Source organism: Vulpes lagopus, chromosome 1, assembly GCF_018345385.1.
Source record: "Vulpes lagopus strain Blue_001 chromosome 1, ASM1834538v1, whole genome shotgun sequence".
NCBI lineage: Eukaryota > Metazoa > Chordata > Mammalia > Carnivora > Canidae > Vulpes > Vulpes lagopus.
The window spans coordinates 90,179,244-90,206,762 of record NC_054824.1 but is presented as its reverse complement, the minus strand read 5'-3'; the positions used below and the strand labels follow the sequence as shown (position 1 = coordinate 90,206,762).

General features: G+C 39.0%; 1 protein-coding gene across 1 annotated transcript; it reads left to right on the top strand.

Annotated features, from left to right (window-relative positions):
- The first annotated feature begins 7,200 nt into the window (after window positions 1–7,200).
- C1H3orf85 (chromosome 1 C3orf85 homolog) lies at window positions 7,201–21,410 on the top strand. Its single transcript, XM_041764613.1, has 4 exons — window positions 7,201–7,270; window positions 7,371–7,423; window positions 19,322–19,455; window positions 20,884–21,410. Exons 2-4 carry the CDS (start codon window positions 7,375–7,377, stop codon window positions 20,971–20,973), a joined length of 273 nt encoding a protein of 90 aa, XP_041620547.1. The 5' UTR covers window positions 7,201–7,270; window positions 7,371–7,374; the 3' UTR covers window positions 20,974–21,410.
- Window positions 21,411–27,519: the final 6,109 nt, after the last annotated feature.

Here is a 27,519-nt window from a genome sequence, read left to right as displayed (position 1 = left end):
ACAGCGAGATACCAGAGATGTATGAATGCACAGAGAGATTTTTTTTTTTTTTTTTATGATAGTCACACAGAGAGAGAGAGAGAGAGAGGCAGAGACACAGGCAGAGGGAGAAGCAGGCTCCATGCACCGGGAGCCCGATGTGGGATTTGATCCCGGATCTCCAGGATCACGCCCTGGGCCAAAGGCAGGCGCCAAACTGCTGCTCCACCCAGGGATCCCACAGAGAGATGTTCTTGCAAAGAGGCAGCAGGAGGGCAGCCAATAAAGAGCCAAAAAGAGAGACCTCGGAAAACCAAAACTGCCAACACCTTGATCTTGGATTTCTAGTCTCCAGGACAGTGAGAAATAAATTTCTATAATTTAAGTCACCAGTCTGTGATATTTGTTATGGCAGCCCTTGCAAACTAACACAGCTGCCCAAAAACAATTAAAGGGAAGCAATTGCTGCCATTTTCCCAGCCACTGTGCCATCCCTCTTTCTAACCTCCACCACCTCCAACCCAGAAGTCAACATTCTCAGTTTAAAGAATGTTCTCACTCTCCCCAGATCCTTTACCCTCTCCTAGTATTTCATTTTTATTTTATTTTTATTTCTTGTGGTTTTTATTTATTTATTCATGAGAGACAAACAGAGAGGCAGAGACATAGGCAGATGGAGAAGCAGGCTCCCTGAAGGGAGCCTGATGCAGGACTTGATCCCAGGACCCCCAGATCATGACCTGAGCCAAAGGTAGATGCTCAACCACTGAACCACCCAAGTGCCCCACTATTTCATTTTTTATATGCCTTCTTCCACATTCCTCTCCTTTATCTTAAATCCCCTTCTTTTTCCCCAAGGAAGCAGAAATTTCAAGTGATACTTTAAATCTCTTAAAGCTAAACCAACTATTGTTTTTATATGTTCCAGACTAAAACACCTGTACTTACATTTTGATCTTCAGAAAATCACAGTGGCAAGGGCTTGCCTGCAGATCAGAGCAGAAAAAGCATCATGAAATGATAGAACGGTCTTTACTTCGAGTCTATTCTAGATCATCAAATTTATCTTCTGAGATTACCAGAACCATGGGAAAAGATTGCTTCCCTATGGAACTAATACTAATGCCCACAGAGCTACCTGTAGAGAAAATGTGGCCCCATTCTCTCCTGCAGTGATCTCGAAAAATGCTTTCTTTGCTTTCAGTTTAGTGAAGGAGGAAAGACCTAGCACATGACAGACTGAGTTTTGATAGTGAGCCGATGGACAGGGCCCCTTGATCATTCTGTGCTCTGTAAACTAGCTAGTGAATTGCAGATGCTCAATAAATGTCACATATTGTCAACTATCGATTATTCAGTGTGTAATGAAGAAAATGCCTTGACACGCAGTACCTTAAAGCTTAATCAAGAAGCCTGGGATTCCAACATCACAGCATAAAACAGATTGACATCTTTGCTTAAACTGCTAAACTGTGTACATTTCTATCAGTGGTGTATATCTTTAAATTACTCTGATTCGGGGCATCTGGGTGGCTCAGTCGGTTAAGTGTCTGCCTTCAGCTCAGGTCATGATCCAGGGTCCTGGGATGGAGCCCCGCGTTGGGCTCCTGGCTGAGCAAGGAGCCTGCTTTTCCATCTCCCTCAGCCCCTCCCCACCTACTTGTGCAAAAATGCATGTGAGCGTTCTCTCTCTCTCTTTCTCTCCCCCTCTCTCAAATAAATCTTTTTCAAAAATTACTCTGATTTATTTATAGCAATAACCAAGAGAAATCACTGAAATTATTAAACATCAATAATATGGAGAATTTTTAGAGAAGGCCAGTACAAGTATTCACAAATGTGATAGCCTCAAATGATGGCTGAGTAATGCCTTCCCTCCATTCAAGCCTCTTGATCTTTTACCAAGCTCTTTCCATTCCTAAAATTTTCCTCGTCCCCCAACTATATCTGTCTTCATGGAAAACTGCAACTCATCTCCCTGGAAAGTTGCCCTGAAATTATTTTCTCATATAGAAGAAACAATGGTTGATAGATCTTTGTAACTCTAGTTCTTGGAACAATGTATATCAAATGTGTTCAAAATAGATGGATTTTGAGAAGTACCCAGAACATAGGAAGGACCAAGTAAAATAGATGTTGAATGAATGAATAATACCTGAAGGAGAAGTCTATAAAACTCTTCATGGTCTGTCTTTATATACTGCCCTGCGGTGGAGACACAAATCAGCAGATAAATGGGAAAGAGGGAGCAGAAGGGAGCCCTGGCCAATACCAGGGCCTAGATCTCAAGATGACAATCAACCCCCCACCCCAAACCAGATAAGATCAATTTAATCTTTTAAAGACCCTGAACTAACTGCATCTAGTAAACAAGAAGCCTATTATGTAAGTCCTTACACTACATTTCCAAACCACATTAAAACTAAGGCATCTCACACCATATCGAGTTTTTAAATCTGCAACAGTCACACTAAAAATGAATACAAATGCAGAATGTATTTCTCCAACGTTTTAGGTAATTTCTCTAAATTAATCCAGCTCTTACTGTGATGAGTACATGCCCCCCTCCCCACTTGGAGACAGAGGCCCTGAAGGCTCAATAGATAAGAGGGAGTACAATGTACTTACTGTGGAGGGGACAGGCTAAAGAGAGACTATATCTTCTGTTGGCTCTCAGCAAGGCTTTATTTTATTCACAAATTGAGGGGGGCAGAGCAGGAACTCTAGCTTCCAAGGCTAAACAATATTCTACAAAGTACTTTAAAAGTAGTTTTGGAGGGCTGGGGGCCTGGGTGGCTCAGTTGCTTGAGGGTCTGACTCTTGATCAGGCAGTGATCTCAGGGTCATAAATCAGGCTCCATACTCAGTGAGAATTCCGCTTCTCTCTTTCTCTCTCTCTCTCTCTTTCTCCCCTCTCCCTCTGCCCCTCCCTCTGTCTCTGTCTCTCTCTCAAATAAGTAAATCTTTAAAAACAGTACAAATAAAATAAAAACAGTTTCTAGGGCAACTGGCTGGCTCAGTTGGTAAAACATGTAACTCTAGATCTTGGGGTTGTGAGTTCAAGCCCCACTTTGGGTATAGAGATTCCTTGAAAATTAAAAAAGAATCTTTGAAAATAAACAAAAGTAGTTTCTGCATCATACCAACCGAGTCATAATGTACCACCACGGGCCTTCTCAAAGCTACTTTCTGCATGTAGCACAAGACCTTATGGAAACCCTTACTCCTTTTTGGAACGTAGTTGCTATGACATTCTCTGCCTCAATAGCCAGCTCTGATGAGATATTCCATCCATCCCAGAAGAGTAAGTGTATCCCTAAATTGAGGTTTGACCTGATAATGATGGCATCTTAAACTCTTAGACTATCAATGACAAAAAAACCCATTGCAGTCAAATCAGTTTAAAACTGACTTGTTTTGTTCCCACATAGCAATTCTTCAAAAATCTCAAGTAATCTCATAAGAAGAAGTCCTATCTCAGGTTTATTTTCAACTGTGAACACGGTCAAAAGTTTAGTACATTGTTTATAAGGGTGAGTATCCTCTCCTCCAACATGTTGGTGGACTCTTCACCTTTTATTGATGCCGATGATGTCACTAAATGATGCGAGCCTGCACCATGCCCTTCATCACTTCTTATCAGAATTTTATAAATGAACACTGCATTCTCCAGAGCTTGGCAGTTTATTGGATCTGATTGCATTGCTGGCATGACAAAGCAGAAACCAAGTTGTTTGCTCCGTGGTAAAATAAAGTTTTCCTTCTTTTCTTTTTTTCTTCTTTAAATTGTTTTTATAATACTGGATCTGATCTCACATTTTTTTTCACATTTATATTTCATTGATATGAAAAAGACCATGGGAGCTTACCAAGGTCCATTGTGTCATATTAAAATAATAATTTCTAAGTATAAATCATCAAAGTTATAAACAGACTCCATTGATGAGCTTCATTAATTCATGCCACTTGATCTTTGTATTTCTCAAAGATAGATATTCCAATTTCATTTCAAAGAGCATTTCCATGTCTTTATAATTAAATATTGCCAATTTTCCTGCATCTAACTTTTTTCCTTTATAGATCATAAGAAGAAGCAAGCTCTGGGAAACACTATTTAAAACCCAAGCAGCAACATAAAAACAAAACTGCTACATTATACTTGCCTTTTTACAGCCAGTCGGATAAGGTTGTAATACTGATAGGCCAGTGCAGGAAAATACTGATTCGATTTAACGTAGTTGCATTTAATTTGAATCAGTTGATTCAACTCAGTTCAATCATGTTTATTGAGGGCTATTATATGATAAGTGCCCTGCTAGGCATCGAAGGCATACAAATAGGAGTAAGATGCAGAAGCAGCCTTCAGAAAGAATCCACTCAGGAACATTGAAATGCACATATGAAACCACGCATAGTACAGGGAGACATGGCCTAACTGCCAAAGGATGCAGATGTGAGAAAGAGAAGCCAGATTTGATTTGGGGAATCAGAGAAGGCTTCGTTCACCAGGAAGGACAATGTTTTCTGGCTCAAACAGGATCTCGTATGATACATAATCACTGTGAAATTGAGTTGCCCAAGCCACCTTCACCTGTAGACCACACTGGGGTCTCAGTCACCTAATTTGTTTCATTTCACTGGTTTGTGTCTCTCAGCCACGCAGTCGCTCCACTTCTGCTGCAGAGTTTCACCCTGTAATTTTTATTTTATTTTATTTTATTTTATTTTATTTTATTTTATTTTATTTTATTTTTTTATTTTTATTTTTATTTTTATTTTTATTTTTATTTTATTTTTATTTTTATTTATGTGACAGAGAGAGAGGGAGAGAGCACAAGCAGGCAGAGTGTCAGGCAAAGGGAGAGGGAGAAGCAGACCCTTCTGAGCAGGGAGTCCGATGCGGAGCTCGATCCCAAGACCCTGGGATCATGACCTGAGCCGAAGGCAGACGTTTAACCAACTGACCACCCAGATGCCCCTTACCCTGTAATTTCTGAACGTTCTTTGGACAAGTTATGAATTCTCTTTGATCCTCAATTTACTCATCTGTAAAATAATAATAATGCCTTCATCATTGCATTGTCATGAGGATTAAATGAGACAATATATATAAAGTTCACAGAAAGGCCATTGTTATTTTATACTTGCATTCTACATCCCAACCAAAATAACAGACTAATAATCTCTTTTGTGAGAAGAGTAGGGTGAAAGAGATGGGAGCGACCCTGTCCCCACCCCTATTCCCACTCCAGGCAAGCTTCACTTTAGTTCCAAAAGTTGAAGAATAATGGATGGAAGAAAAGAGGCGAAGATGAATTTCTCCTTTAATTGACTGTACTTCTTGTTTTAAAAAGTACTCTTCTTTTGATTTTCCTAAGATTTTTCTAGCCTATGACATAATGACATATTTATACCTTTCCATCAAATAAAAAACAAGAATCACAGAAATGTGGCCACAGCTGGACACATAGATGGACACATGGGATAAGCTGCCAAAATTTCACCATGCCTATTTCCAAATATCTGTCTTCCCAAACCTTCTATCAGTAATTAGAGGTGTAACTCTCAACAAGGTAGACCCAGGTTTCTAAGATAGATAAGAAAGTTATTTTCTACCACTTTTATATCTCTATACCTGTTTGTTTCAGATTGCATAATTTTGATGAGACTGGCTAACAGATGCATGATTTGCTGTTAAGAATAAATTGTATAATAATAAATTGATTTAGTTAACTGTTAATCATGCCACAGAAAAGGGTAGTTGTTTAAAAAATCAAATTTTATTTTTTTAAAGATTTTATTTATTTATTTATGAGAGACACAGAGAGAGGCAGAGACACAGGCAGAGGGAGAAGCAGCCTCCCTGCAGGAAGCCCAATGCAGGACTCGATCCCAGAACCCTGGGATCACGACCTGCACCAAAGTTTCAACTGCTGAGTCACCCAGGCGCCCCTAAAACTCAAATTTTAAAAAAGTGTCCTGGTTTTATTCATTGTGAATTTTTGTTGGAAACACATTCCATAGTGCAGTTAAACATTCCTTTGTCATTTTTTTAAGTGGTTTTTTTTTTTTTTTTTTTTTTTTTTACTTTGAGAGAGAGAGAGCATGGGCGAGGGAAGAGTAGTGGTAGAGAAAAAAGAAGCAGCAGACTCTCTGCCAGAGGCTGATGCAGGACCCAATCCCAGGATCCTGGGGGATCATGACCTGAGCGGAAGTCAGACACTTCATGGCTTCACCGTCTGATCCACTCAGGCACCCCACACATTCCTTTGTCTTTAAACATTTTGTTTTGAGATGTGTAGAACCACATGCATTTGTAAGAAATAATAGAGAGATCCTGTGTGCCCTTCAGTCAATTACTCCCAATGGTAACATCTTGCAAAACTATAATGCAATATCACAACCAAGACATTGACATTGATGCAATGCACTGATCCTATTCAGATTTCCCCAGTTTTAGGTGTACTCATTTGCATGTATGTATCTGAGACATCTGTATTTGGTCCTGTGCAATTTTATCACATTTATGTTTGGGTCTACCACCACCACAGCTAGAACTACCAAGTAGTTCTATTATTATGAGGGTCCCTCATACTGCCCCTTATAACATCTTCCATCCCTTTCCATGCCTAATCCCTAGCAACCACTAATCTATTATTTCCATAATTTCATCATTTCCAAGAAAGTTACATAAATGGAATCATGCCATATTTGACCAGTTGGGACCCATCACCCATCATAATTCCCCTGAGATTCCTCTAAGTTGTTGTGTCTATCAGTAATTTTTACTCTATCGTTACTGTAATTCATGGTATAGAAGCATTTCGGTATGTTAAACACTCGGCTGTCAAGGACATCTGGGTTGTTTCCACTTCTTGCCTACTACTGATAAAAATGTAGTGAAACATTCTCATACAAGTTTTTGTATGAGCATAAGTTTTCATTTCTCTGAGACAAATGCCCAGTCGTGCAATTGCCGGGTTATATGGTACTTGCGTGCTCAGATTCATAAGAAACTGCCAAATTCTTTTTCAAAGTGACTGTACCATTTTCTATTCCCACCAGCAATGTATGAGTGATTCAGTTTTTCCACTGGTTTTTTTTTTTTTTTTTACATTGTATGACATTAGTCTGGATGGATGATAAAATTAGTAAGTAAATACATGGCCCATATAAGAAGCTCATAAAAAGTCAGTCCAAAAAGTCCAAAGGGTAAAAAGACGGGAGTCATATAAAAAAGCCATCTTAAGCAACGGCCTCTCTGACTTATCTCAGCTCACAGGGCTGCCAGGTATGCAGCAAATGCTTCATAGTCCTGGAAAGTAGCCGGTGTGCCCTGAAGCTTTGCTTGGTCTAAATTAAAATAAATAAATCTTTTCTTTTCAAAACAGGATTATGGCCTATAAAATGCTTCAAGTAGCCCTGTGTTCAACATTGCTTATAGGTAAGAATCCATTTCTTTTTTATTTATCATGTCTTTTACAAAGATTAGGTTGACAGATAACCCCTTTTGACTTTTTCAAAGAAATGAACAGATAGGTTTTATCCACAGATCAATTCTAGAACATTAGGACAACCAAACTATCGTGTCATGCTATGGTTTTGAACATGTTAGTGTTAATTGTGTGTGATCATTTTATTTCTATGTATTAACGTATTAATGTGTCACTATTGCTAAGAAATCTATTTAAGGGCTGCCTCCAAAGAAGTACTCTTGTGTCCTTGAACAAAGAAAAATTTTAAATGCTTTTTAGAAACTGTAATACTTACATAGTACCATTATGTGGAGACCTCAAGGTACTTTGAGAGTGTGAATTCATTAACCTTTAGAGCAAGCTGTAGCTCAGAGAAGTGGTGTTTTAAAGACAGATCAAGGAAGGCACTGAAGGTCAGATGATTTGCTGCCAAATTGACCCAGTAATTCAGTGACTTATATCTGAATGGAACTGAGAGGTCATTTGTTTTTCTTGTAACCAAAACTGAAAATACTTACAAAGGTGTAAATTATTTTCACAGTTAAATCTCTACAATTTATATATACTTCTGATACAATGCTTAAATAAGAATAAATTTCTACCTTTATGATAAACTTGAGGCCCATGCAAAAAAGTTACATATTTTTCTTGAGGTGCACATAGACACACAGAGATGTGTGTGTCCTAAATAAAAGGATATAGGTGTATACCTAGAATATCAATCTAGATATGTGGGCATATATGTAAGTGTATATAACTAGCCTTATATTCTTAAGCATGTAAATAATTTTAATAAATCATTTTAATTACCAATGTTATACTTTGCATTTGGGACATGTTTAAATAAATGATTTAGAAATTTTTAGCCAAGTTATTATTAGGCAATTATCATCAAGATGTGTAATCATACCCGGACACAGCCCACCTCTCCAGATGAAGAAAGTGAGGCTGGCTCAGTTTAAGTGAGTGTATGAGGAGCACACTGTAAATTGAAGTCATGGGCTAGTTATAATCCATCAGTTATTGCTTTGCTTTACCTGCTGATCCATGCAGTTGTCTTTAGAGTGGGTGATGGTGGATTAGCGCAAGGCTAAAAGCACTGCTGCTGGTCTACATTCACCTGTGAACGTGCAGGGTCAAAGATATCTGGCAAAAAAAAAAAAAAATCTGGCAAAAGGGAATTTGTGCTGCAAAATGACTTTTAGAGACTTAAAAAAAAAGATTTTATTTATTTATTTGAGAGAAAGAGAACATAAGCAATGGGGAGGGGTGGAGGGAGAAGTAGACACTCTGCTGAGGACCCCAACTCTAGACTCGATCCCAGGACGCTGAGATCATGACCTGAGCTGAAGGCAGATGCTCAATCTACTAAGTCACCCAGGAGTCCTTTTAGGGATGGTCTTTCTTTCTTTTTTTCTTTCTTTTTTTCTTTCTTTCTTTCTTTCTCTCTTTCTTTCTTTCTTTCTTTCTTTCTTTCTTTCTTTCTTTCTTTCTTTCTTAAGATTTTATTTATTTATTTATGAGAGACACAGAGAGAAAGGCAGAGGCAGAGGGAAAAGCAGGCTCCCTTTTGGGAACCTGATGCAGGACTTGATCCCAGGATCCTGGGATCACAACCTGAGCCAAAGGCAGATGCTCAACCACTGAGCCACCCAGGCCATTTTAGGGACTTTCCTAAGAAACAAGTCGGAATTAAGTTTAGCTCCAGCTGAGATACAAATATGTCTCTCTAGAAAGATAACTGGTTTGACTGATTTCACTTAAAACACAAATAAATAAAATTATGTGGTGAGAGTTCGTGAAATAAGTTGAGAATTAGAACCTAAGGACAGAGGTACATTGACAAGGCGGGGTTAGCCCTTCAGATCTCAGGAAAGAAGCCTCTCCTGCATGTAGGCTGAGTACATGGAAGTCGTTAGAACCAGATTCATTCGTTACACGAATAATTTGTTTAACTGACACTTTCTAAATCATACAGCTCTCAAGTAGGAAATCCTAGCTTGGGTCAACTTTCTTCCCTTTTTCTCTCCCTCCTATTTTTCATTTAAGAATGCCGCCTATTGATCTACACTTCCCTGGAAACTTCTACTTATCATAAGAAAATAACCATCTTTAAAAGTTTGTTTTTATATTTAAAAAGTTTTCTCCATTACAGATTAGTTGTCTAACAAATTACTTTTGTCTAGAACTTAATTTGAAGCAAATAGGGAAAAGATCTCATTATCCATTTTCCTAATGGGAATGCTGAAGCCAAAAATGATGAAGAACCTTCCCCAAGTAATTACATTTATAAGCACAGTCCTCAAATCATTTTATTGATTTTCTTAAAATAGTAATTTATACACATTGGAACTGGTTCCTCAGTCAGAGAATTAGAAATCCGAGTGTCATGATTTGATTAAAAAACAAAAACAAAAACCCTCTCTTCAGCATTTAGGTCAAGAATTGCCTTCTATAATAAACCCAGCAAGCATTAATACTACTCTTTTAAGTCTTTATTCTGTGGGCAGGGGTTTTCCATATGTTACTTTAAGTCAACTCTCATAATCACTCTGCAAATAAATATTATGATTTTCATTGTATAAGGTAATTTTGGCTTAGAGAAGTTAAGTGAGCTACACAGCTAATCCATGGTGGATGCTGGACTCATGTGCAAATTCTACAGCTAGCTCTTCCGACAACAAAACCCTTCTTTCATCTAAACAAACTGCCCCCCCCAAAATAAATAAATAAATAAACAAACTGTCCCCTTGGTGCTGCCATGCTAGATATGGGATATGTAGCTATGGGATAGGCAAAGGAGCACACAAGACCTCCTCATGAAAAAGGAATAAAGCCAGTATCACAGCCATTGGTTCTACAAGAACAAGCCAGGAGTTAGGGAGCTGGGTGACTTTAGGTGAGTAAACAGAGCCACACTGAGATATAACCAGATGCCTTCTATGGCAGTTTCTAGTTGTGGTGAGGGTAAAGAGAAGTCCTAAACTCATATGTTCCACCTCCATAGGACACTCATCAAAATCAAACAGCCCCATTTCACACAAAGAAGACATATGGAAAATACATGTATTTGGAAAGTATTTCACAGAGTAAATAAACCAGTGAAGTTGACCCATATGTGAGACAATTTGGAGGTTCATGCCCATATTGTTGACCTGTGATCAGATCACATGAAGTGCAAGCATGTCTTCTAGTTTTAGACAGGGGAAGTGAACTGCCTTTAGCCTGTTTCTCTAGCATTACTCTAGCTCTTACTTTTCACCCTACACCTAGTAACCAAGGGCAATTTGTCCTGAAGGTTTTTGTTTGTCTGAGTCGTTGGTTTGGTTTCGGTGTTTTGTTTTTAAATATTTTATTTATTTATTCATGAGAGGCAGAGACATAGGTAGAGGGAGAAGCAGGTTCCCTGCATGGAGCTTGATGCAGGACTCGATCCTAGGACCCTAGGATCACACCCTGACCCAAAGGCAGACGCTCAACCACTGAGCCACCCAGGCGTCCCAGCTTGGGTTTTTGAGATAAGAGCTTTTAAGCTCACATTTTCTTCCCCTTGACCCACTCAGCCCCACCAGTGATTGCAAGTTTGCCTTTAGCACCATCCATGGAAAAAGGGCCCTTCCCAGTTACCGAGCCACCCCTCTCCCCCTTCACTGCCCCATTCCTTGGAGAGTCTATATTTCTGGATATAGTTTTGGTTTATTTTATAAGAACTCATTCTTAATTTTATCTACTCACTTTGGCTTCAGATTGATTGATGCTCTCAAGAAAGCAAGTAGTGAGAATAACCTGGGAAATATCTCAGAGAAAAATATCATTGCCTAGGACTAGATCCGTTGAGCTTCTGGGTGTTGCTGAAAAGCCATCTATTTTCCTGCCCACATTGCATCATTTGTCATGGCACTGGAGTTGGAAATTCCATCAACACACACAGGCAATGACCCAGAAGGGGTTACTATTGACTCATATAAAACACTGTCTTTCGTGAGTTACACATTTCGCTGCCCACAAAATCAAAAGTTAATAAAAGATCTACCAGGTCCAAAACATGCCTCAGGGAATGACATGGTGGTGCATGTGAGCACGTGTGTGGGTGTATGTTAGCACGTTGAGAGCAGGTCAAGACAGACTGAATTCCAACTCAAGCAACACTAGCTCCTGTTTACTTTGCAAAGTAGTCAACACACCAGCAATTGTAACGTCACTAAAACCAAAGTTCCCTGAGTTAAAAGTTCATTTACGAAAGCATTTCATTAACAGTTTAGTAAGACCATGGGATCTGAGAGCTGGTCCCGAAGTTCAGTGTCTCTTTCTTCCTTTCTAGCTGACTTTCATCCATCCTGCCCTCTGTCTTTTTACTTCTCTGTTCCCTTTCCCCATGGCTTTTCACCTTTCGTAACCTTTCATTTTTGTAACTTCCTTTCTTTTGTCTCTCCTTTCTTTGATTTCTTTTCTTGATTTCTCCTGTTCCCTTCTTTCTGTCTCAAACCCCAAATTTCTTCTCTCTCATTCTCTCTCATTAATTTTAATCTCAATTGCAGCAAAGTGAGAGAGCCTATTATACTAAATATAGCTCTTCTGTCTTCTGCCATAAATTTTTGGGTCAGTGATGAAAATTTAGAGTGGGAAGAAAAAGATAACTATTTTATAACAAAAATTATTTACTTAGCCCAGAGAATAAAAGATTCGACTTTAAACATATGAACCTAAACATGACATGTACTTGAATCACTCACAAAATTATAAAATTTCTCCTACACTTAGAGCGATCTTTGAAAATTTTGCCATATTGCCAAGATGCCTGTATATACTTTTTCCTGATCCTCTTTTGTATTTAATCCCTAGTGACCATTTATACTTTGTTTTAATACTTAATTTATGTGCTTGAGCATTTATTTCGTCTTTTTTTTCTAAAGACATAGACATGTTACAAGAAGTGACTAAAACTCAGTGCAATAAAAATAGTAAATAATAACTGTTATTCTTTAATTGCTTATGCTGAATGCTAAGTGCTTTGTTTTCAGCATCCCATACCGAGTATTTTTGAGCTTGTAGCAGGACTGTCATGCTTATTCTCCATCTCTGGCACCAGGAATCAAGTACCACTACAAATAGCAGCGTCACCTCACCTCTCCGGGAAATAGCTAGCTATGGCCCATCCTGTGGATTTGCTGGGCATTTTTGTATCTTCTACCCCTGCTAAATCCCACCACATTTATTCACAGACATACAATTCCTTCCCTCATGTAACTGCCTATGAATATTCACAGCTGTGGCTTTCCAAGGATGACAGGCTCTTATTGGCTGGAGTGCCCAGTCTGTGCTATATTTTTTTTCCTATTTCTTAGTGAGGCTCTGAGACAATAGACCTGTTGTCTGACACATAGAACTCCTGTCCCCTTTCTTGGCCTGCTTTTGATCTAGTTGAAAAATAAATCAAAGATGATCATAGAAGGCAATCAATTCCCTTTATTACTGGGAAAGGCTAACTTGGAATATATAACAGTGTAAGATAGAAAGGGCCTGCTTACTGGACCCCAGAATTTGGCAAATTTCATCTCCGGTTGCAGGTTGTGGAACCAGAAGAGAAAGTGTGATCTCTGAGGGCAGCTAACTCTCAAGAGGAAGAAGTAGGAGCTGACTGGACATGCCAAGTTATGCCTCTTGGACCTACCAGTTACCTGGGGCACTGCCCCTTCCGAGGGGCACTGTCTACAAAGGGGAGATGAGTGGCCAGAGGCTACTCTAAAAGAGCCTCCCTCTACAGAGAAGAAAACAGGACTCTGCCCTCAGATTCTGTCCTTGGATTCTGTATCTTAACATTTCACATCAGGCTTTCTGGAACCTTTTTAGCAGATAGGTTCCTACCACAAGGATCATCTTCATGGTCACGTGCACAGTATAAAGACTATTCAGTTATTATTCCACTATCAAATTTAAAGACTCTTTTTCAGCCCTCCCTGGGTGATAGCAAAATAGGGATTCATTCCATTTCTAACTATACATCTTCCATTACCAGCATGCTGCTCCTCAGCCCATGATGGGTTCTCATCTCTGTGTGTAACGTGAATACATTTTTACTTGTATTGCTTTAATTATTGGCTAGGTCTATTCTGACTTCTCTTTCACTTATTTCTGTCTATCTCAGTGCTGAGTTTCTCAGCATGTGAGCTCCTTGACAGTACTAGGAGCTGTACCCATTAAGCAAATTCTACATGTTTTGATGCCCTAATATCATGCAGAGAAAGTAGTTTTCAATTAATGACCTATTGATTATGAATACATTCCAGTTAAAAATATCAGAGCTACAAGACATCTTAGTTAGCTTCCTATGATCCAGCCCTGTTTTACAGAATAGGAAATGGTGAGCCCTAAATCAGGGCTGGGGGGTAGGAGTAACCAACTAATGACCCAACTAATCACTGGCAGGGCCAGGATAAGACTTCCCATCTCTTATCCTTCTTGGTTTGTGTGGCAAGAGCTGTGATCTCCAACGTCTCCATATTCTGAAGTGTCTGCCTCATTTTGACTTACAGAATTTTCTGCAGAGGATATTTAAGACATGTTTAGATAGCAGAACTAAGCTTGACAGATCCTATTAAAATTACTATGATATGGGATGAAAGGAAGGAGGGTGTGTAGGGAGTTGGAAAGAAAAAAGAGGGAGATTTTTTTTTTTATAGCTTATGATTCTAAAGTTTAAAAAAAGACATTAACCTGGCTGATACTGCCTACATTAAAAAAGTTTAAAAACCAACAAACTAATAAAAGTCAGGGTTCAGTTTTCAAACCCCAGCAGTATTATATAGGCTTACAAACACAAACTCTGATCTTGCTCTCACTAACTTTCAAGGTTTGTCAGACAGGATGAAAAAAGGAGGAGAAGTTTCTCAAGCAGAGAGGATAATAGCGTGGCCTTCTGTATTACTTGCATTTTATTTCCAGCCCTGCCAATGACTTACTAGGTGACCTTGAGTGAGTCATTTCATCTCCGTGTGTCAATTTTCTCATTTGTAAAGTAGGACAATAAATACTACTTTCTGTCTCTCTTGTGGGTGATGCTATTATCACCATCAATTAATATTTATTGGATGCCTGTTGGGCGCATAATGCTGAGGTAGGCGCTTTGTTCATGGGCAGGGGGGTGGGGAGGGGGAGATTATATCAGTGAAACATTTTCCATGAGCAAAAAGAGAGAAGATTTACAAAAGACAGAATTATTAGAGCTGAAAATAGCTATGACTTATATTTTAAAGCATGCTTCTCTGTCAAGATTTATGTCATAGCATTTTTTTTTTCCTTAGCGATTATACAATGCACCGGGACAACCACGGTACAGAATATTGGTTTTACTTTTGGATGATTCCAAGTAACACTACCTTAAGTGGTTACTGTACTTTATCTTGCTATAAATTATATTGTAAGCATAATTTATGTAGAAACATTTATTAGAGGGGCGCCCGGATGGCTTAGTCGGTTAAGTGGCCAACTCGATTTCAGCTCAGGTCATGATCTCCAGGTCATGAGATTGAGCCTCTCTTCTCACTCTGCGCTCAGCAGGGAGTCTGCTTGGGTGTCTCTCTCCCTCTCCCTCTGCACCTCCCCCTGCTCCTTCACACTCTCTCTTTCTCTCTCAAGCAAATAAATAAATCTTAAAAAAAGAAATATTTATTAGATATTGATATTGGATCTTCTTTGCCTAAATATTCTCTTCGTTTTGAAAACCCCCCTCCTTTTTTTTTTTTTAACAGAATATGAACACACTACACATGTCACACTGTAATTGATACCTTTTCTTCAAAGAGAATGAAGAGAAATCTAAGAAGTCGCCTATGAACACATCTCAGTTAAAACCAGAACTTCAGTGCTGGTGGTTCTGCACCAGCGAGCCCAATGGATGAGTTCTCTATTCTGTTCCAATCAGCCCTGTCTTTCCATCCCTGGTGTCACTCACCTGATTCAGGCCCTACTTATCTCTCCACCAGACCATTATGAGAGGCTCCAACCTGTGTCTCTCACTGTCTTCCTTTTACCATCTGCTTTCTAACACCACTGACAAAGGAGTTTTCAAAAGTATCTGTGAATGGGTAAACAAAATGTTGGCATATAGGTACAAAATATTATTCAAGTTTCAAAAGGAATGAGATGCTGATATATGCTTCAACATGCAAACCTTGAAGATACTCTACTAAGTAAAATAAATCAGACACAAAGGGACAAAGAGTACATGATTCCTCTTACATGAGGTACCTACAATAAGCAAGTTCATGGAGATAGAAAGCTAATGGTGGTGACCAGGGGCTGGAGGAGAGAGTGATGGGAATTGTTAAAGGGTACTGAGTTTCCATTTAGGGAGAAGTTCTTGAGATAGTGATGATGATTGGAAAACACTGTGAATGTGCTTAATGCCACTAAACTATGCAATTAAAAATGGTTAAAACGGTTTTATATAATGCATGTTTTATCATAATCAAACAAAAAAATTGCAAGTAAATCTGGTCCTATCATTTTCTTGTTCAGAAATATTACTTGAAGAATAAAGTCCAACCTCCTTGATGTGACAGTAATAATCCTCCAACATTCTCTCTGACCACATGCACACCTCAGCTCTACCCTGCCATCACATTGGCAAAGTCGGGGTCACCAAATCTGAGCCTTACTTTGCTTCTCTGTTCCTTGGCTCGCCAATCTTCTTCAGCCCAGAACACATGCTCTTTGCTTCCACTCCCTTCTTCCTAACTGTGGAGACATTCCATAAGCATGAAAGCTCAACTCAAAACCAATTTCTCCATGCTACCTCCATGCCAATATCAGAACTAATCACTCCTTCTTCAAATTGTGTGGTCAGAGTATATTTCCTTATAAATTATTTATGAACTCTGAATATCATGTGAGTTCCTTAGTGGCAAGGGTTGTTTTTTGTTTCTCTTTCTATGCAATGAGGATTATCAGAGCAAGTAGAGATCTCATGGCACAAAATTTGTGTAAGCTTAGAAGCCAGTTTCTTCTTCTATTTGTGGACTCACTTGCTTCATCTGGGGCTCAGGTCTGGTGATTAGCAGTTTATCCTGACATCAGTAGGCACTCATAATGCATTGTATTAGTTATCTACTATGACCTAACAACCTCTCCAAACCGTAGCAACTTAAAATAATCAATGCTTATTATTTTACAGTTTCTAGGAATTTGGGAGTGGCTTAGGTCACAGATTGTGACTCAGGCTCTCTCATGAGATAACAGTATAGACGTCAGTGAGGACTGTTGTGATCTGAAGGCTTAACTGGAACGAAAGCATCCAGTTCCCAGGTGGTCTGTTTGTATGACTATTGGTGGGAGGATTCAGTTCCTTGACAGGCAGGTCTCTCTTCAGGGCTGCTTGAGTGTCCTCACAACATGGTAGTGGTCTTCCATTAGAGCAAGTGATCCAAGAAAGGCACAAGGCAGGAGCTGTAACACCTATTTTGTGCTAGCCACAGAAAGCACACACTGTCATTTCCACAGTTCCAGGGTCTGCCCTACTGAATGAAAGAAGACCACAGAAGATATGGATACCAAGAAGGCAGTGGTCTTTGGGGGACATCTTAGAGGATGGCTCCCCCGGGCATGCTAGCTTAGTTATATTGAATTAGATGACCTAGAAGCAGGACACTATTACTTCTATCATCTGTTACTAATATCTTCTGAAAGTTGACTTTTGCCTTTCTTTTTAAACCATGAATAACTAAAATTGTTAACCTCCTATTCATAGAGAATATGTGTAAGTCATTTTTCTACCCTCCATCACTAGTGTTTTGCACCTAGAGGCAGCCTGAGTGATGTATAACATCCATAGAGGTTGTCATTTTCAATAAGTAGGTAGTTAAAACTAGAGCTTAGCAGAGTAACAAATTAAACTAAAAATAATAGAGCTAATAATTAGAGCCCTGCTTAGTACTCAAGGTCAAGCTTGGAAAAGCATGATATCATAGGAAATGTATAAGTAATGATTGTCTCTTTTCTATAAATGCATAAGACTAATATTGTTATTATTATTTAGTAGTAGTACTACTACTATTACTGCTGCTGCTGCTGCTGCTGCTGCTGCTTTTCTTTGGCCCCAAGCCTTCCTGTCTCTTAGTTATAATATCGCACAGTGGCTTTAAAAGGAGAATTCCGTCTCCCCTTCCTACTAGCTATGTGGCCTTGAACATAGTATTTAACTTTTCCTGTGATATAGTTACCTTGTCTGCAAAATGAAATGATTGACAGTGCTGCTCCTTAGGTTTGTTGTATTAAATAAGGTAGTTCAGGTAAAGTATTTTTTAGCACAATGCTCAATAAATGTCAACTCTCATTATTATTTGTGTGTATGTGTGTGTGTGTGTGTGTGTGTGTATACATATATATATAGACATTGATACACACACACACACACACACACACACATAGGCACAAATAATTTAGCCACCTCTAACCATTGTCTTCAGATATCTGTTTTACAGATTCCCAGTGCCACACCATTCCTCCAGCTTAAAATTGAAAGTCTTTCTCCTTCTCCTATCCCACTAAATTTAATCTTTTCTTTAAGGAATAGGTTCAGCAATTTTTCTGACCATGAAAATGTTTGTTAGTGCCTCAGAGCCCCAAAGCTCAATAATGACACCTTCTCCTAAACTCCCTTGGCACAATCAAATCCTATGTTGCCTTGTTTTATTTTGAATCTTGGACTCCCTCATACCCTTGCCCTACAGAGGGGAGGTTTCGTATCTTATAGTTCACTATAACCCTGGTCAATAGAGTCTTATTAATGGTGAAGCTTGGAGTACCTAACATAACATTTGTAATAAATGCTTATCACAAGCAATGAACAGATTGTATTGTTACCACAAATAGGTCAGGAGTGTATTCTTCCTTGATATTGATTCAGATTACAACTCTGAATTGGTTGTGTTTTATCTGGAAATGAAAATACAATATAGACTTAAAATTTCAAGATACTAAAAATGTCTAGGTTTTAAAAACAATCATTTTTCTTCCTTAATCCTGGAGTGGGAAGGAATACAAAATGCAAACCTCTTCAATTCAATGACAGACCTATCAATACTAACAATTTAAGCCATGGTGCCAGATTTGGAAGCAGTCTACTTCAAACTGAAAGATATGTTTCTCTTTTGGAAGGCTCGGAAAGGAAGACTAAGATTGGGGATCCCTGGGTGGCGCAGCGGTTTGGCGCCTGCCTTTGGCCCAGGGCGCGATCCTGGAGACCCGGGATCGAATCCCACATCGGGCTCCCGGTGCATGGAGCCTGCTTCTCCCTCTGCCTGTGTCTCTGCCCCTCTCTCTCTCTCTCTCTGTATGACTATCATAAAAAAAAAAAAAAAAAAAAGGAAGACTAAGATTGTTGACTGCCTGGTTTGAGCCAAATGGTTTACAACCATTAATAGAGCCAACCCTTTATGGTAATCCTATATAATTGTGTTACTGTTTTATTACTATGCTTTTCTTTTCTTTCTTTCTTTTTCTTTTTACACGCAAGAAAATTACAGCTAGGAGAAATTAAGCAACCTGTCCAAAACAAGTGATAGAGCTAGAATTTGAATCCAGGTGTGTGGGCTCCCATGCAGGTACAGAAGGCTCTAAAAAAATTTTCCCATCTAGCACACAGCACTAGCTTTGATGCTGCACTATATTGAGGACATGTAGGGTGATGATAGCACAGTGATAGAGGAAGGCTGAGGAGAAGTCACCTTTCTCCATGTATAGCTTTCTCAGGGCTTGCTTCTCAGGCACCCAACCTCCCAAAGGCCACAGCTGTGTCTCTTAAAAAGATAAACATTGGGATGTAAACTACTGCCCTAAAAGATGCTGTGCTCTTGGACTCTGAATTACAGGAGCGTTGGGAGCACCATTTTTGTCGGAGGACCCAGCAAACCAGTTCCTACATCTCAAAAGACATATATATTTGCAGAATTACTGGGACCCAGATCACGATCCAAATATGTGGGGAAACACGCTGGCCGATCAGGTATTTGCATTAGAAACAAGGCACCATCTCTATCTTGCTAAGTAGGCACTGCCACAGCAGGCATCAGCACACCACCAGCCCAACCTATGATTTTTTTTCTCTCTAGCCACTCTGAGCTATACTTGACCTTTCCTCACCATAAAGTGACTTTTGCGCAGTAAACATCACGTCTTCCTCCAAGACTAAAATCAAATGCTTCCCTCCTTTCTGAAGCCTTACCCTTCTTTCCTGGGCTTCTTTTTTGCCCTTCTTTCTTTTCTCTCCTTTGCATGCCGTTCATGTGTGAATAGCTCTGTAACTATCACACTGGGATTAACTTGCCTTGTGCACCCAGCCTCCCTTACCTCGGCTACAGAAGTAAGGTGCACAACTTATCCATCAAGGTCAAGGTCAAGGTTATTCTCAAGAACTATCAAAATGACTGTTACTCAGTCTAATCTCAGTAGATTACTGCACGTTTGTGTAGGTGGATGAAAGAATCACAGTCACATTTTAGTTCCCTTTCAGTTATTCAACAGCTTATTTTCCACTGTGATAATTATGCAAACCCTTAATGTCATTCCTTCATTTGCTTGCCTTTGTACAGTTTTCTATTCATTTGGAAGTCTCACTTCAAGAGAAATAAAGAAGAAATGTACCTTAGCCAGTTTTATTCCATGTTTACTTTTTTGATGAAAGAAAACACTGAAACTCCAGGCCAAATGAAATTGCTGAATTGTCTGAGTATTTCAATTATTCATGATTTCCCTCTTAAAATTGAGCTGTTCAGAAAATAAAAATGTATAACAAATTAATTAATCCCTTCACTTGTTTGCCCTTTTTACACATGTATCATGTTCTATCATTACATTAGGGGGTTGTATAAAGTCATTTAAAAAAAAAATGACTGTCTTTGTTTTTCTGGGGCCTGGGTCCTGTCCTTACTCTGCATGGTTGAGTTTTAACTGGTCTACCAGGATTGGCTCATTGCTGGTTAGCATTTGCTGATGCAAACCACCAGCTTGAATAATGCATTTAGTTTTATGCATGTTTTTCTCCAACAAGCATCATTTAGAGATATTAAAACCAGACATTTGTTTATTTGGCAAATTAAATATTACATAAGCGGGTAGACTATGTCTTCTTTATGGAATACTGAAATTTTCAAGTGTCCTCCTTCCTATAATTATAGGCCAGTGCTATGATCAACTGACAAATACAATAGGATGCTGCCACATTGGTTCCTACAGTGGCCCCAAAATACTGGAAAACACTTAAGCACCAAGTATACAGGTCACCAAAAGTATGTTAACCAAACCTTATTTGGTATTACTCTTCCACTCTACTTCCTAATCTTTTAGAATTATCTGTACAATAACCCAAACACAATTGATATAACATGCACTCTCCATACTCAGAGATCATGACTTGAAGTTTCTTTTGTTGCAGGTTCATGAAACATGGACTGCTTTGAAAACAACAGCAGAGTATTATCTGAATGTGAATTCCTTCACTCTTGACATATCCACTGCCCAGTAAATGTGCTTTGATAGTTCAACCAGGAGAGCAAAAATAGGGGAAGTCAACATGGCAATGAACCCAAACCATGGGCTTTGGAGACCTGGAGGCAAATCCATGCCACTCACAAGATTATTTCATACATCTGTCTCATGGAGCTGTTAAAGATTATTTAATATGTCCATCTCATAGAGCTGTTGAAAGGAGTAAATATGAAAACCCAAGTAGAATTAGAAGTTCTCAATAAATTATAGAAAACCTAGAATTAAAAGTCCTCAATAAATTATAGCTCTTAAAATGAGAACTAAAATAATATTTATAAAAAGGGGGCTTTTATGGAGAAGGAAATTAAAAACAAAAACATAATGTCATTAAAACACACTGTTGATAGTTTACTTTCCATTGCTTCCTTTTTGAGAGAGTTCACTATTTAATTAAAGGAAGAGAGAACTCTCAAATGGAGTTGGTTCTCTTTTTCTTCAATACTTTTCACTTTCTAAAGGCAGCCTATTTTAAAATAGTGCTTTTGAAACTTTTCCATCAAAGGTGTATTGCTGAGGGCAGTAGAGAATATCATCTTAACTCCTATTTGGGAGCAGATGATGACTGGGAACCCATTGGAAACATTCATCTGTAAGTGCAAAGCCCTTAGGAGTTTTGTAAAATTTTGCAAGTTTTGCATTCTAGTCCATAACATATTGATATTTATTTCAATTTGAAACAACACTTTTAACTTGCTGGCTAGGGATATTTATTATGGTTTTCAATAAAACTGAAAAATTGACTCTAAAGAAAAGTGGACTATATTTATGCTATAGTTTTCCATATGCCCATAAAATACCATCTCAGTACTCTAGTTTGAGGACTGAGGAGATGATATGACCAGTCACTTAGATTGCCCGCCAAAATCACAGATAGATGGAAATTTTGTTTTCTCAAAGTCAATTTCTCTCTATGTACCTAGGTCAATTGTTCTCTGAGGGATTTCTTTTGGTAAACAGAAGCATCCCCCCAAGACCATAGTGGGTCTTATGTGGTTTTACAATAGTCCTAAGCACTTTTTCAGCAGCAAGTATGTCAGAAAAATCAAACATTAAGAGGCTGCAATGTGATGACTTTAGCCCAGCACTCTCCTCTTCAAGAGGACGCTGGCAGCTATTTGGTATTCCCCATTTCCTATTCCATGCCCTAGAGGAATTTGCAGTGAGAAAGCTGAGGCTGATACATAATTTATCCATTTAACTGTTACCCATTTCCAATATATAAACATAGATTTTTCAATCAAAACACAACTGGATGGACAAAAGAAAGAAGATAAATCATTTGGGTTTGCAGTAGGAAAGTTGAGATTGTATATTAATACATCTCAGGGTTTCAAAGATAATATACATTTGCTGCCACAAAGTTCCATTCAGAATGCCTATGTATTGATCAGGATTCTCCAGAGAATGAATCAATAGAATGTGTATATACAGAGAAAAAGATTTATTTTAAGGAATTGGCTCACGTGATTATGGAGGCTGGCAAGTATAAAATCTGTAGGATGGGCTGGCCAGCAGGAAACCAGAGAAGAACCATTGTCACAGTTCAAGTCTGAAGGTCATCAGACCAGAACTCCAGTCAAGAGCTGATTTTGCTGTTTGAGTCCTAAGGCCTTGTATTGTCAGAATTCCTCCTTCTTGTGGAAGGTCGGTGTTTTGTTCTATTTAGCCCTTCAACTTATTGGATGGGCCCATTCACATTATGGAGGGCAATATGCTTTACTCAAAGTCCACCAATTTAAATGTTAATCTCATCCAAAAACACCATCACGGAGACATCCGGAATAATGCTTGACCTCACTCACATTGGGCATAGTGGCTCAGCCACGTTGACACATACATTAACCATTACAACCTATTTTAAATACATGTGCACACGCACATACACACTCACGAAGCTGTGATGGAGGCAACATGTGGAGGAGAAAAAGAAAAGGACTTTAATTCATTCATTTTGGTTAGCATAAAACAAGGAAGATGCTGGGTGAGTTGTGGGCCACCAATAATGTGAAATTATAAGTCAGCTGCCAAGGTAATTTTGACTTAGGGAGCACTAAAACGTAGTTCTACAGTTAGGTTGTTATCGGATTAAACAAGCATGGAAAGGAAGTTTCTTATCCAAACATAGTTTCACAAGAAATTACTGGAAATTTATATGATATCAGAAAACAAACAAATGAAAAGAATCTTGGTCTACATAAGATAATTTCTCTAGAAATCCAGCAGTTAAACTTCCACACAGCTGAGCAGGAAATGGGAAGTGTTCCATTTTTTTTTTAGAGTATTTAGTTTTTTTTAGGATTTAAGAAAACCTAAGTGCCACATATTTAGTGTCTGCATGCAAATTTAGTTTCGACCGGAACAATTTTTAATTCAGTGTTTAAAGACATTGATTGTACTGAGGGACCAATTATCTGGCTGACTCAATTTAACGGATGTTTTTTTTTTTTTTTTCTCAAAATGGTAAGTGATTTGTGTTACAGTGTCCTCTGATTTGCTCTAATATGTATCAAATTTATAAACTCCATGTAAAATCTGTTTTTTTTTTCAAGACTAAAGACACATTCAACATTTTTTAAGAGCCCAGAACAAATTACAGCAATCACATGATATTAGTAAAAATAGAGAGGATCAGAAGCTACCCCTTTTCTCACTTCCTGAGACTATACAGCCTCTGCAGTCAGGATGTTCTCAGGTTCTACTGCAGTATTAAAAAAAAGAAAACAAGAAAAGAAAGAAGAACATAAATTCTCTGGGTGCCTAGGAGGCTCATTTAAGTGTCCACCTTCGACTCAGATCATGATCCCAGGGTCCTGGGATGGAGCCCCACATTGGGCTCCTTGCTCAGTGGGGAAGCCTAGTTCTCCCTCTCCCGTTCTGCCCACTTGTGCTCTCTTCCTCTCTATCTCTCTCTCTCTCTCTGTCAAACAAATAAATAAAATCTTTTTAAAACAAACAAACAAACAAACAAACATAAATGCCCTGCGGAACCTGGGTGGCTCAGTCGGTTAAGTGTCTGCCTTCAGCTCAGGTCATGAGCCTGGTATCAAGTCCTGATTCCTCTGCCCCTGCCTGTGCTCTCCCTCTCTTCAAAAACAGAACACAAATGCTCTGCTGACTCTGAATTCTTCTGAAGTAAATTTCCATTCTGAGGTCTAACGAGGAGCAAGCTAAGGCATGTCCTACAGATCCCATTTTACAGATAAAAACTAAAAACCCAGAGAGTTCCCTTGGCCCTTACACAATGTGAGGAGTTAGCAAAAAGACACTTATCTATGAACCAGAAGGTTAGCCCTCACTGGACATCAAATCTCCTGGCACCTTGATTTTGGACTTCCCAAGTTCCCAAACTATGAGACATAAATTTCTAGTGTTTATTAATCACCCAGTCTATGGTGTTCTGTTATAGCAGCCTGAACACACTAAGACACTTTCTTATATCAGTAGCAGGACAAATAAGATGTGATATAATTTATCCACATGCTGTCCAGTGAATCGATAAAAGAACTGAATAAGAACTCAATATTTTTCATTTCTGGACTTCAGCTTCATGAACACATCAGACCCAATCTTAAAAGATATCCATCTTCCTCTACCAATTCATTGTAATTTAAATAGAATACCTAATGGATGGGAGTACCGTACATATAGAACAAATTAAAAATGAAGGTATTTATTTTCATCTGTTGATTTTATTTATTCCATTTATTTTCCCCAAATTGATCTAAAACATCTCAGGCAACTGAACCAGGCAAAGAATATATATATCTCACACTGTTATCTTCAATGATAGTGACAGCCTGAATTAATTTTATAGAAAGTAATTTAGCATTGACTGGTTAAATATACAAACTACCAGTCTGAAGCAGAGATATTGCCAGACTCTTTCAAATTAGAGACAAAAAATAAAAAATAAATGTTTGGAGATTAGATCACAAATTGGAACTGTCTTAGAAGGCAGTTCAAATGTAAAAAAGAAATAAATTATCTGAATTCAAAATATTTCATCCCATCCATCAGTGACAAAAGCAGCAGCATTTTCTTCTTCTGATCATAATATTAAAACCCAAGTTAATTATTTTTTAACAGACAATTTCAGGGAAGGTATGCCTTCATAGCCCTATCCTGTTTTGCTCCATCATAGAATATATTTTACAAGGGATTCTTTGATGATCTTTAATCAGACAGTAACTACAGAGAGAAAAAAATTAACAGAACTTGTAGAGGTGAAATTTTAAATCCCTTTAAATACCATACATTTTCCTGAGAGACTTTATGTTTAATTCCTGGTTCTACCCCTTCCTTTGGGAAGGGAGGGAAGTAAACTGGTATTTAAGAATGTAGCTTCTGGAGCAAGAGACCTGGGGTCATATTTCCCCCCTGTGGCTGAGTTTCCTATCTCTGAAATGGAAATGATAAAAGCACCAGCCTCAGCCTCAGCCGAGTGGAGTGGGGCTTGCTTGAGATAAGCTTCTGGCACATAATAGGCCCTCTACAAATACTTGCTTGCAATAATAGAATGCACATTATCTCCACTTTGGTTTTCAAAATAGTTCTGTTAGGAAAATTTTTTATTTAATAAACACCCAAGGGCTATTGCTATTTTTTAAAACTAGAAATAAACCTGATTATGATAGCAGTGTTAAAGAAAATCCCACCAGAGACCTCAGACAACAATTTTGTTTTATCATCTGAATTGCTGCTTTTTGATCTACCATACTACCACAAATCACTTTCCCTTAATATGCCCTAAAATGGTTACCCAATGATGACAAGCAAGAAATTAAAATTCAGGGAACTCTCAGTAGTTGGTAATGCCAAACAGATTAATCTTACTATTGTTCTGCTTTTCTAAAGAATCTCCAGCATCTATCCCACAGCTGTACATTTGAGCTTGTATGTTTGAGGCACTACAACAACTTTATCCTGGGGGGGGGGGGGGGGGGGCAGAAATGAATGAGACTGGTCCCTGCTCTTCAGGCTCTCAAGGGACTCACAGTGAACTGGGGAGGCTCCATGTGTGCACAATCCCATGATGGCAAAACCACAATGGAAGTTAAAGCAGCAAAAGGCTCTTGACAGCCTGGGCCCGCCTGGAGCTCCGATCTCATCCTGGACTGCTCTCCCTCTCACGAACACATGCCAGCCATTGTGGCCTCCACGTCATTTTAAAGCATACCAAGTTTGCTCCAACCTCAGACATTTAGGCTTCCCTGTGTCTGGACTACACTTCCTTTGAAGTTCATGAGTTGGTTTCCCGCTATCATTCAGCTCTCAGCTCAAGGGTTCCTCCTCAGAGAATACATCCCTGATTACCTGGTCATAAGTAGCTCAATTTAGTGGCCTCCACAACATACATTTATAATCTTACATTCCTGTAGGCCAGAAGATTGACACTGGTGTCACAGGTGCTACATGTCAGCAGGCTGCATTGCTTTCAGGCCCATCCTGGGGAGGATCCGCTTCCTTGCCTTTTCCACTGTGTAGGACATTTTGCTCTATGGTTCATGGTGCCGTTCCTTCATCTTCATAACCAGCAATTCTGCTCCTTTTTCTATCATTCTCTTTCTCTGACCTGAGCTGGGAAAGCTCCTCCTTGTTTAAGAACTTGTGATTTGATTGGAACCACTCGAATAATCCACCAGCTCTCCCTATCTTGAGGTCCTTAACCTTAATCGCGTCTGCAAAATCCTCTTTGCCATGCAAGATAACATACAGCAGGATTAGGATGTGGACATCTTCAGGGACTCATTATTCTACCGGCCACATTTCAACTTCTAGCAGTTTCTGTCTGTTATGCTTTTTACTTTCTTGTTATTTTTTATAGCACTACATGAAATTCTCTTGTTTATTTATTTACCTATAATTTACTTATTAGCATGTATTTCTTTATTAGGTGAAAATTCCCCCTTCCACCCATTTCCTCTACACTAGTCTATATTCTTGAGAATGAGAATTTGGTCTGCCTTGATCACAGCAGCGTCCCCAGGCCCTGGAGTGGCATCTGGCACAGTGTAGGCTCTCAGTGAATTCTTGTTAAGTGAGTAAGTAAACTCTGCCTTCATAATTGGCACAAGCTATAGAAAGGACACGCTGCCTAATTTAAGTCCTGATTATAAGGGGATTGTCAAGTGAACTTCACAGCATGTGCAGGAGAGAGCAGACTCATCAGAGAATGACAGCACTGCTTTTGAAGGAGTAAGCCAAGGATGAGAGGCTGGAAAAAATGAGTCCGAGGCAAATCACCAAAATCTTTCCAGACTCCATCTTGCATGTAATGAGAGCCATTGAAGGATTCTAGATGGAGGAGTAATTTGATTGCCTCTGCATTTGAAAAGATACTATGTCACCAGTGTCATTGTCAAAGAAGATCATTTGGAGGATGCCTGGGTGGCTCAGTGGTTGAGCGTCTGCCTGCGGCTCAGGGCATGAGCCTGGTCCCGGGATTGAGTCCTGCATCAGGCCCCTTGTGAGGAGCCTGCCTCTCCTTCTGCCTGTGTCTTTGCATGTCTCTCATAAATTAATT